We start from the raw sequence: 12,490 nt of genomic DNA, 5'->3' as shown, positions 1-12,490 counted from the left end.
TCTGGTTACCCTGGGGGGGGGGTCACTGGGTTTATTAATTCCCTGTACTGTATAATTCTGTTTAAAAAACTAAATAAAAATGTATGTTAAAAAAAAAAGAATTGGGATCTCAAAAACATTGAACATTGAGCAACATTGAACACTGAGTTATAGTAGAGTAACTGAAAACATAGAAAAATTATGTCTTATCCTAATATATACTTAAAATAAAATAATCTTGAATGAGCCCATTTCTGCTTTGCCCTTCATCAGAGATAAGATTACCCAGGTTCTAATTAGGTTCTAAATATAACTTCACCCATGCCCTAACTTTACCCTACTTCTATGTTACCATCTTTGATGGGTCTTTTTATTTCAAGGATAAATATAGGTTAATGTTATCCTGTGTTTTGCATCTGCTGACTTACATAGACACTTGCAAACCATCTTGATGACATCTCTTCTTTCACGTCCAAGTCTGAGTGATGAAGAGTCACATGTGCTGACATAAACTCTTATCAGAGAGAATAATGTGTTAAGATAGCACGGCTATCTTCATGGGGCGTCCAGTGGGAATGTGTTTTTGGGGCTACATATATATATGTCCCAGAGCATGTGCTGGGCTATCTATATATGCTAAGAGGGCATGTGCTGGGGATATCTATCTATATATATATATATATATGGTAAGAAAAGATCCAAGCAGCATCAAAACACACAATGAGTAAACAAAATAAAAAAAGCGGGTGCACGCCTATGAGGGCCGGGCATCAGGTCCTTCCGTTATAGAGACAAATGGAAAAAAAGGCAGCACACCAGATTGTAGTGTAAAATACCTTAGTGAATTTATTCCATGTGAAAAAGCAACGTTTCGGCTCCAAACAGTGAGCCGCTCTATATACGGAGAGAGCGTGTACTGGGGCTATCTATATATATACTTATATGTCCTGAGTTTTTGCAAGACTAGTGGTATTTGTTAAGGCTTCGCTTTTTATATTTTTCAACTTAAAAAAATAAATTCAGAATTTAAACATACCCTCACAATGATCCTTTCAGAGACATGTGCTACTACCAGATAAGATTCCTCCTTACTAACAGCATACAGGCCAACCACCAACATAAAGTACCTGTGAAAATAACAATCAAGAATGTATACAAAAAAATAGAGTGAAAAAAAAAATGTATAACATTGATTCACATAATAACATTTATATGCTGAAACCAGAGAACACTTTTAAAGGAAATCTACCACATGGATACAGATGAGCCTCAGAGGCCCCTGGCTGCTTCACAGAAGCCCCCTTCTGGCTCTGTCCCCTGATAACTATCCCTCCTCAGCCAGAGAGCCAAATGGAGGCATGAATAACTAGCAAACTACGGAGCCAGAAGGGGCTCTTGTGATGTAGCCAGGAGCCCCTGAGGCCCATTTGCATATTTCAAAAAGTCAATCTTTTTTCAAAAACGTAACTATTAGAAGCAAAACAAAGAATGTATCATGTTTCAGGGGGCACATCCTAGCATGTGGTTTCTTCCAAAAACAGCCTCACATCTGACCGTGGGTAATGTCTGGTATTGCAACTAAGTTCTATTCATTTATATACAGCTGAGCTTCAATACCAGCACTAACCATTGTCAGGTGTGGTGCTGGTCAGGAAAAAAGGCAGCCAAGTTTTTTCAATCCATGGACATTTCAATCTTTAAGCACATGCATTATACACTACCTCTGATCCGGATTTGGCTTCCCTTTCTTCCTCATATTATTTGCTGTAGTTTCGCTGAAATGTAATCTTCCCAGAGTCACTTTAGTAACTTGATCTGGGGGTAAAGTAACCCTAAAAGAGATAAAACAAATTGATTTGGCACTTGATTGTTTATCATACCAAATGTGCGTATTATTTCACATTTTTATAGTATGTATGACGTCTCATGTTCTTGTGAATTTTGTGCTACTTATGATGAACTTCCTGATAACTCATTAAGAATTAAATTTTTTATTTAATTTGAAGTACAATTTTGCTTGTTTTGTAATTGACTTCACAATATATAATATATTTATTAGTTTGTGTAAATGCCTTTTCCTCATTAACAGCAGTAGGAAAACACCTATATTTGTGATGTTTTGTGACATTTTTGTAATGTTTTATTTAAGTTTTAGGACACAAACTAAAAGTGCAGTTGGACAGCCTTACACATATGTGTGTCCACACAAAGATAGCTGTTGAGAACCAATAGACCCATCCCTTTAATAACCTGTAGTGAGATTGTATTGAAATAAAATGTTCCATTATATATTTACTACCAAACTATGTACAATATGCTAAGCTCTGGCTGCTCCACAGCATGCTTCCTATAGATAAGCCACTATGTAGAATAGGCTCAGCTCCTCCTGCAGATAATAAAATACATTGGGCCAGATCTATTATTCTGGCCGTTCCAGTTTTCTGTCTGCCTTTGCACATATAAGAACGTGCAAACCAAACTACTTGCAGATGGATTTAATAAGTGTTTGCACCAATATTGTGTCGAAAAGACAGAAAAAACATGTACCTAAAGGGGTGTTTTAGTGCTTAGTCAGAGTTTGCGACACATTTATTATAGCAACTCGACAGAATTGTGTAGCGTTATGTAAGTTAAAGATGTACCTAAAAAAAAGTGCACACTTCCTATGCAGTGCAGGGTGCCCAGATAATTAAAGACCAGTCTTCAGTATTCAATTATCAAGCGTACCCTGCAGAGTCGAAAGGCATGCTGCATATAGTGCAGTTTGCACTATTTTGGAGAAATCTGGATCAAAATATTATGGAAAAGTCATCCGATATACATCTTAAAAATTTAAGGGCGATGGAAAAGTACTTACGTAACAGGATTGAAAGGTCTTTTAGAACGGTCAGATTGAGACTGTTCAATGGTGATTGCCTGATTCATAGCTTCTACCTATTGGAACATTTGATATATTAACATACTGGAAACAAATTGACAACACACAGAACGTTTATATGGTGCCAATGCTACTGCTAATTTTGGTAGGTTGTGTATTTGACTCACTTAAACTATTAGCTCTGACTGGACATTGTGAGACGAGGGCTACTTATAGACTTTACATCTATTATTTGAGGAAATCACTGTGAGGTCAGTCTATAAATATCATGGAGAATGGTAACACCAGGTAAAATGCTGCAATGCAGAGTTATAAGAAAAGATGGAAAATACATGTTTTTAACAAAGCAGACATGTCCGGAAAGGAGACACTTGACTTCTTTCAAACTATCACTCTTCTGTACTTGTCCAAACATTTTTATTCAAATAATGAATAATTTTGCTTTGCATAGTTTCCAGCTTTTTCCATTTAGGTTCAAAATTCTCCTGCTATTACATTTATTATCTTTCCTTATCCTCCCTTTTGGTGGGACATATCCAGATATATGTGTTATGGGGATTAGTCTTTCAAGACAAGGTCTTGTGGCATTGTGTCACAGAGTGATATGTTATATGTATATGTGTATATGTGCCACCAACCGGCGTTTGTGTTGTTTTGCATGGTTTTGTTAGTGTTTTTATTTTGTATTAATCATTATACTTTTAATCTATTTTTTTGTCTAAGACATAATAATCCATACAGAAGTATACTTGTAGAAAAATAAAAAAAAATAGGAAAAAGTTATTAAACATTTGTCATTGTGGTTCCAGAACAAGGTTTAGGGGCTGACACATATTTGCTTTATTTTTACCTGCATTGAATAGTTCAAGAGACGGCAGTGTGTCATACAGAGGGATGACAATTTGAGAAGACCCCACTGATTTCCCTGCCCGACAATACAGAGAGCTACATAGTTGTTTCATCATTTCCCTATGTCTATTTGCTGGTGTTCTCTACTTTGTTGTGAAATCCCCAAGGATTTTCATGGCTTTCGGTTTAAAGCCATTTCCTTGCATCGCTGGTGTCATAAGCTAAAAATGATCTGCAGACTTCATAAAGGTCAGTAAAACTATTCCATAGTCTAAACTTACATAATATTCCAGTGCTGCTCCTACATAACTACATAAATGATTAGAGAAAGAGGAATGTGCCTGGAATGCTACGTACCTTAACCCCAAAGACTCTTAAATAGAAGTTGTCAACAGGATTCAGGCCCAACTGGGTTTTGACATATTTAGGGTTTCCAAGCACTCGGATGTGAACTGTGACCTGAAAGTGGTTCTTTTTCTGGCATACATATGCATCATCCACCGTTGAAAAGTTAAATCCTTTGTCAGTGATTACTTGGTATCCAACAGCAGGACTAGAAGAAAGAACAGGATGATTCATCTGCTAACTCATTACCTTACATGAAAAATGAAAATAGCATGGATTTATTTTTAGTTATCATTAGTTCAGTTAGTTTTGTCATTGTACAAACCATGAACGCTGTTGGGCTTATTTTGTTGGTAATACCATTAAATAATTGACCACAACTCTGGATTATTGTGATATAACATGCCCATTCCCAGAACACAACTCTGCAGCAATCATTACTTGAGAAATGTCACGTGAAAAAACATCATGTGACATGTAGCTCTAGGTGGCAAATGAGAAACTTTAACAGGGTAAGTATAAGGTGTTAGGCCATTTGCACACAAACGTTTTTGTGTTTTGTTTCCTAGCACCAGTATTTGCTAGTAACTTGCAAGTGTATGATCCTAGTGACCCTGTGGAAAAACTCAGGGTCTAAAAACTATTCTTCGCTATGTTTGCAGCACTACCCACACATAGAAATCTATGGGAACGTAGAAAATACTGATCTAACAAAGTTGTCTGTGTGCCATCCATATTTGCAGAACAGTTATTTAGCAGCCTTCTGTGCTTTTCTGCATGTGACATACAGATGACACACGGCCCATATTTACGGAGGATAAATGAAAAACAGGCAAAATATGCAATGCAAAAATGAAACTAAAAGCCCTAGTTTGAGGTCAGAGGGAAATAAAGGTCAACCAAAACACTTCTTTTACTCTGGCCACAAACTTTTGGCTCTCTTGTCTGGTTTTTCAGTCCATATCACCTTGGACAAATATGTTTGTGTGCAGCAGAGCTTACTCTGTTAATTTTGTACAAGTAGCCAACCACTTTAAGGCTCTTCTCACCTCTTGTCCTTGTTGAATTGAGAGTCCCTTCTCTTGAGTTTTACTAAATTACATTAATGTCAAACAGCAAATACAAAAGCTCTTAAACGCAACAATCACTTGCACACTGAGGGAGTTTATCACTGAAGTTGCATCATTGAAAAAAAAAATAAAAACCTAAAAATTCTAATCAACCCCTTTCCCTAGCACTGATATAAAAATAAATTGCAAACATGTCAGGTAACGGCATGTCCCAAAAGTACCAATCTATCAAGATGTAAAACCAATTTTTCCCATCCGTTACCTTTAACAGAAAATAGCACCCAAATGTCCAAACAGGCCCTTTTTTCAATTAGGACCATCAGGGCCTTCGTCATAGATGATGATCTATGACGAAGGACCTGATGCTCTGAAACGCGTCAGATGTAGATGTGTACAGCTTCCTATCTTTGCATCTGCCTTTTGCCTGTATTGTAACCATTTCTGGATGATTAAAGCTGCTCTACATTTTTAACGGATCAATCAAGTTTTTTCTTGTTGTCTATATGCTCTACCACTATGACATAATACAGCCTTTTTATTTCCTTTACTTATGACCCCCTGGGTGGGGAAATGATAGCTGTGGCGGATTGTACAGCTTCATATTTTGTGAGCTTAAATAAAAATATATGGAAACTAAAATCAATAGGTAATACAGTCCAGAAAATAGTAGCAATAAAAATATGATCTCGACCTGTGGAAAATGACACCTTACACAGCTTTGTACACCGTAGTATAAAAACATTATTAGCATGAGAATATGGCGAAACATGGCATTTTTTTGTACATAAATCTGTTTTGAAATCTATTAAAATATAATAATAATTTGGAGCGCACAGTAAAACTGTGCAGACAAGACAATGAAAACCCAGTGCAAATTAAGGATTTTTTGTCAATTTCACCAAATCTGGATTTTTTTTTACTGCTTCACAGTACAAGGCATGGAATATTAAATACCGCCACTCTGAAGTACAATTTCCTATGCAGAAAACAAGCCCTCATAGAGCTCTGTACACAGAAATATAAAAAAGGGCATCATCTGGAAGGGGTAAAAGGGTACCTGCCACCAGCCCCCACACTTGTAAACCACAAAAAGTACCTTATATGTCAGTTTTCAAAATTGCGAGCCATGTCTTTAGAACTATCCAACTACGGTATTTGAAAAATGCACTTATCATCCCAGCAGTCAAGCAGCTAGTCTATGTCATGGCCACCTCGTCAGCTAACTACGCCTCCTGATCCGGAGAAAGGGCCTAAGTAAATGTGCCCAAAATTTTATAAAAATATAAAGAGCTAAAATATTGCAGTTGTAAGTTGTAACTCATGGCTACTGGGTCACCGCTGATATATAAACCTAATGTTTTTAAGGTAGGACATGCTACAAAATGCAATCAATTTGTATAGGTGTATTCATTTATGCATATGTATTAGTTGAAGCAGTTTTGGTAAAACTGATGCAAAGATGCTGTTTAAAGGTTGAAAAACTGATACGAATGATAAAAAACGGATATATCTGTGAATAATCTGTTACATCCTTTAGACATTACAGAGCAGTTATTTGAGCCTTTTTTCTGATTTCTTACATTTGCTGAGAAAGTGCATTGTACAAGCTACTCCAGTTTGATGTCTGGAAGGGTTTCCATGTTAGTGACTGATAACATTTGTCAATGGAAGATACTGTCTGTTCATCGCTTTCATATCCATGCCCATCCATCATACAATCAGAAGGTGGTGCTACAAGGAGAACAACACAGTCTTAATATACAATAGTTGAATCAATTCTACATCATCTCAAATAAACAGATTTACTGAAGGTTACAACATCATTACTTTGTCTTGTGTCCACATTCCAGGCCTGTGACCAGTTCTCTCTCTCTTCCAGGTGCACAAGCTTTCGCTTCTTGGATGAAGAAAATGAAGACCTTGATAGCAAAGTTAGGAAGATATTAATGCTGTGAAATTACTACCATATATCAATCTTAGGCTAAATTCACACTGCCGTGAGCCCGCCGCACCGTAGCACGGCAGGCACATGGCAGCGCGGGGAGAGGAGGAGGAGGTGAGCGCAGCTCATCCCCGCCCCTCTCCATAGGAATTAATGGCGCACTGCGCCGTAATACGGGGAAAGATAGGACATGTCCTATCTTTCCCCGGACTACGGAGCGGTACGGTGCCCGTACAGGGCCGTGAGCCCATAGAAGTGTATGGGGGACGTATATCGGCCGTATATCTGTCGGCCGTATATACGTCCCCCATACTGTAGTGTGAATGTAGCCTTATGCAAAGATTTATCATGAAGCTAATTTTTTGAAATTTTTTATTCTAATATTGAGTCTTCCAGTAAATAGGGTCTATAGGGTGTATAATTTACATAGTAGGGACACATTATAGTCAGAGGCTGCTGGAGCTAAATAGGAAGTTTCTTGTTTCTATAATCTCCTATATGCTCCTGCTGATTCTTTAGAGAATTCTTTATAGATTTGTCCTCTACCATATATGTGCAGTATACATAGGAGACATTAGCGCAGTTAGTCTCTACCAATCAGCTCTGAGACAACTGAGAATTAGACAGGAGCATACAATAGACTTGTGGTCCGTTGTTTTCATCTTGCATATCATCCGTGGTGTATGTTGCACCCCCACCAATGTCAGTTTTAGGACCTGCACTACCTTTTGTGGCCCAGACAGTCAGCTTCTGCATATGACAGTGAAATCCATGTTTTTTTGCATGAGCCAATATAAAGTAAATAGGGACATGTGTTAGGTGTAAAAAATAAATCTAGCACACGTCTATTTTACATGTTCATGGGAATGAAGTTTTAGAAATAGAACCAACAGATCAGAAACGGATAAAAACACAGGCAATATATTGTTAGATTATTTCAGTACACAAAGTTTGTGCACTGTGACAGATATAGTACACTGACATGCTGGTGTGTGAGCCTCTGGTGGGATCTGCTCCTTTTAGCTTTTTATTAATAATAATAATAATAATAATACTTTATTATCCCAAGCGGGAACTTAAAGTGTCACCTCTGCAATACATCAAATTGACAAAACATCACATATATAAAAAGAACTCACATGAAAAGAACACATATACAATAAGACAGAGTAAAAACACCAATACACATAAGTAAATTTCACCCGATATTCAATTAATAGTTACTTAAATAAATTATAAAAGTAATAAAATAGTACCCATTTTTCCAGTAGTCTTATTTTCTAAAACATTCCTATTTTACCCCCAATTGCGGCATTTGACAGCTCGAGAGCGGCCGGTATAAACGTCTTTTTAAATCTCTCCGATCTGCAACGCAAGAGAATAAAACGGGAGCTAAAACCACTAATCTGTGCCTGCAGCACGCCATGCATTGGATGGTCACTGTTATTTCTAATTTTTTCCAATTTCCTTATTATCCCGCACTGTACAAGTTTCTCCCATCTATCAAATTGCAGACCCACTATCGAGGAGGCTTTCTTAATTATTTTATCCATCTTTTGACAGTCCCTACTAGAAATACAGTTGCCCCAAGCCACTAGGGCAAATGCAAATGCACTGACCATAACCGTATTATAGAAACCGACCAACATAGTCTTCGGGATGTCAAATGCCCTTAGTCTACGTAAAAAGAATAGATTACTATTAGCACGTCTGGAGACCTTATCAATATGCTCATGCCAGCTTAATTTATTGTCAATGATCACGCCCAGATATTTATAGCTACCAACCTGCTCCACTTCTGTCCCTGCTATATTAAGTGGTTTGGGCATAACGCCCTTTTTTCTTGAGAAATCTATAACCAATTCTTTCGTCTTATTTACATTTAATACGAGACCATTTGAGCTGCACCATTCGGTAAATGTATTCACTGACTCTCGGTATTCACCGTCGTCCCCCTCTGTGATACAGCCCACCATTACCGAATCATCAGAGTATTTTTGAAGAAAACAGGCCGGATCATTTTTCCTAAAATCCGAAGTGTATAAAATAAACAAAAAAGGAGCTAACACAGTGCCCTGGGGGGCCCCCGTACTGCACACCACCTCATCAGACCATATGTCACCCAACCTAACCCTCTGCGGTCTGCAGCGCAGATAAGTCATCAGCCATTTGATCATGGTTGGTTCTATCTGCATAAGCTGCAGCTTCGACTCTAGCAATGCTGAGATGATCGTATTAAATGAGCTGCTAAGGTCAAAAAATGTCAAACGTACTTCTGTTTTGGGGGATTCAAGATGAGCACATACTGTATGTAACAGGTTGATTAATGCATCATCTACCCCCAGCCCACACCGATATGCAAATTGTAGTGGGTCTACAAAATCCTTCACTACACTAGATAAGTGCCGCATAACCAGTCTTTCTAAGATTTTCATGACCACCGGGGTCAGCGCTATTGGTCTGTAATCGTTTAACGTTTTCGGTCGAGGGACTTTATTCACAGGAACTATGACCGAAGTTTTCCATAAAGTTGGCACTATTCCACATTGTAGGCTCATATTAAATAAATGTGTAAAAACCTCACCTAGCTCTCTACAGCACGTTTTCAGGACCCTATTGTCCAACATGTCTGGGCCTCCAGCTGTACTAGATTTTATCCGTCCTAATTCTAGTACCACATCCTCGACTTTAATCGGTGGCATCATCTCCTGTTTTCCTCCCTCGTAGTGTTCCCCCTTTAAATTTACACCATCCCATACATTACTTCCCGACACTATGGAATTACTCATATCATCAAAACGATTAAAGAAATATTCAATTCGTTAGCCTTCTCTATATTCCCTGTTTACAAAAAAAGGCTTTTTAAATTATGCAAATAACCCTGAGGGCTCCAAGCTACATAGGTTATAATGGAGTCTGGAGCCCCTGGAGCATAATTTTTAAAGCCTTTTTTTTAGTAAAAACAAGGGCATAAGAAGCTTAAAGAAGAGCAGACCCTACCATAGGGGGCACACACTTGTATGTCAGTGTGCTTGGTTTACAATCCTTCATCCTGGTGGTAGATGTCCTTTAAGTCTTCTGCCTATAGGATTACCTTCCATATAGTTTCCAGTTTAAAGGGAACCTGACAGCAGAAATTGACCCAATAAACCACTACCAATATGTTATCAAGCAGATAAACACCTTCTAGATCATATCTATTTTATGGCCCAGCATGGTGGCATCGTCTAGAAAATCAACTTTGAAGTGAGAAGTAATTTGGTTGTATAAAGTCAAGGAGGCAGAGAATTTAGCACTGAAGTCAAGCTCTCCTAGCCTAGAAAGCCCCTTCACTGTAATTAATGGTCCTGCATCCAGACACATTGCTAACCAGATCTCCTTCATTTTGAGTCTTTCCCAGTTACATGAGTTTTTTGATGTTGAAGGAAAAGAACCCCCCCCCCCTTTAAGGGCAGTATTTTGTCTTAGCTGCCATTAATAAAGTGGTAAAATATTTTTGATGCCTTTTCAGCTGTCACTGTATAATGCTGCACAGAGTAGTCACCTGATCCCTGTTTTATTTCTGTAGTAAGTGGGAAGTTAAAGCATGAAGTTAGTGAGATACAGTTTAGATGAAATCACAAATACTTTTGTGAAATTGTACAAAAGTGATATTTACCACCCCAAGAACCGAAAAGAGTTTTTTGAGGACAAACACAACTAAATAAAGAGGTCTATTACTACAGTGACATCTGGTGGAAAACTACTGCATATGCACTGCTTACATTTCTGTGCAGGAGAATCATCTATTTCTTGGACCTGAATGTATACAACGTATATCTCCATTCACTGACAACGAGCACAGATCTTGAAATGTCAGTGTGACACATTTTTGGACAATTTCAAGTATTTTCACTTTAAAGTGAATAAAACCACTTCACAAATCTACATAGGTAATTGCTGTCATAGAATGAACTATGTTTGGAAATGTGAAGGTATTTTTTACAGATGTCAGATTTTATGAGCGATTCTTTAACTTGTAGTGAATAACTAGTGTGACAGTCACATCATTAATGCAACCTGCTGCTTGGGGAGACCCTCTGCTGAGTGTATGGATAATTGTATTCCATGCACGATGGTGGTGGAGAGCCATTCCATGCTGTGCCTTGGCTGTTCACTTTCATACAGTTGTCCTGTGAAGCAGAAAGGGCATGGATGCCAGAATTCAGAGACTGCTCCACGTATCTGCAGGATCCTGAAGAATGTGTCGAAAGCGAAGGTTGAAGACCAATGGACCAGCAAGTAGGGTGGATTGGACCTAAAATGGAAGAATATTATATTATGAAAATATATTATATTTACAAATTGCTAAGAATCAGATTAAAGGATATTCCATCCCAGACTTTTCTGTGCCAGACCGATAAAAAGACATGGATGTCTTCTCTGGGACCCACATCCATCTGTCTCATAATGGGTGCCCACTTCTTCTTCAGACTGCTGAGCTAGCCAAACAGGCTTGGCTCTCTTCCCTCACTTAAATGGGAGTTTGTGTGTTCTTCCTATATAATTAGTCTGTTCTGGTCTCCACTTATATGTGAATATTAAAACTGTGCATTGATAGCTTAACTAGCTTCTTATGAAACTGAACATATTTTGCACCATTTTTTAATAATCCTTGCATGGCACATCAGATTTACTAGGAGATACCAGCCCCTCATGCACAAGAATGAAATCTGAGCCATTTCCTGCATGCTACTGATTGCAGCTATAACCTTCACACCTCTATTTCAACCCAGACTCAGGGCTGCCATCATGGGGGAGTCTAGTAGGATTGTGTTCAGGGGTCCCCCGAAGGGTTCACAGTACCCACAACCACCACCACCAGCACTGTGATGAAGATCCGCAATTATTCTAAATTTTAAAAAAAATCTAAATCATGGTGTACACCCCTGAAACGGAAAAGGAGAAGACAGACCCACAGGGGCGGGGAGAAGAAGCTGAAAGGTGAGTATAGATTTTATTCTCCCCAAGAGGGCCCTACCGTGGACATTACACTAATGATGTGGGGGATTTACTTAAAGGGATGCACCTGGGGTGGACATTTCAATAAAAAGGGACATCTGGGGGTGGACATTTCATTAAAGGGGGGCATCTGCTGTGAACTGGGGGGTCTGACTGTGGACTGGGGGGAGCTGACTATGGACGGAGGAACAGACTGTGGACTGGGGGGGGGGCTGACTATGGATGGGGGAACAGACTGTGGACTGGGGGGGCTGTATATGGACTAGGGGAGCTGTGTATGGACTAGGGGGGCTGACTATGGACTAGGAGGGCCGAGTATGGACTGAGGGGACATGTGCTGGGGGATATCTATATACTGAGGGGACAAGTGCAGGGGCAATCTATAAACTGAGTGGGCACATGCAGGAGCAATCTATATACTGAGTG

At 38.8% G+C, this 12,490-nt stretch overlaps 1 protein-coding gene across 3 annotated transcripts in view; it reads right to left on the bottom strand.

Moving 5' to 3' along the window:
• The window catches only part of MYRFL (myelin regulatory factor like), a 76,111-nt gene that overhangs the window by 49,801 nt on the left and 13,820 nt on the right, over positions 1 to 12,490 (bottom strand). For all 3 annotated transcript variants that reach the window (XM_072146703.1, XM_072146704.1, XM_072146705.1), the window contains exons 4-10: positions 11,123 to 11,360; positions 6,949 to 7,040; positions 6,702 to 6,852; positions 4,064 to 4,259; positions 2,837 to 2,913; positions 1,701 to 1,811; positions 1,016 to 1,106 (exon numbers count right to left, since the gene is read on the bottom strand). In XM_072146703.1, the coding sequence (XP_072002804.1) occupies positions 1,016 to 1,106; positions 1,701 to 1,811; positions 2,837 to 2,913; positions 4,064 to 4,259; positions 6,702 to 6,852; positions 6,949 to 7,040; positions 11,123 to 11,360 (956 nt within the window). The remainder of the gene's footprint in view (positions 1 to 1,015; positions 1,107 to 1,700; positions 1,812 to 2,836; positions 2,914 to 4,063; positions 4,260 to 6,701; positions 6,853 to 6,948; positions 7,041 to 11,122; positions 11,361 to 12,490) is intronic.

This window comes from Engystomops pustulosus, chromosome 4 (genome assembly GCF_040894005.1).
Source record: "Engystomops pustulosus chromosome 4, aEngPut4.maternal, whole genome shotgun sequence".
Classification (NCBI taxonomy): domain Eukaryota; kingdom Metazoa; phylum Chordata; class Amphibia; order Anura; family Leptodactylidae; genus Engystomops; species Engystomops pustulosus.
Note: the sequence above shows the minus strand (reverse complement) of the source record. Positions and strands in the feature narration are given on the sequence as shown.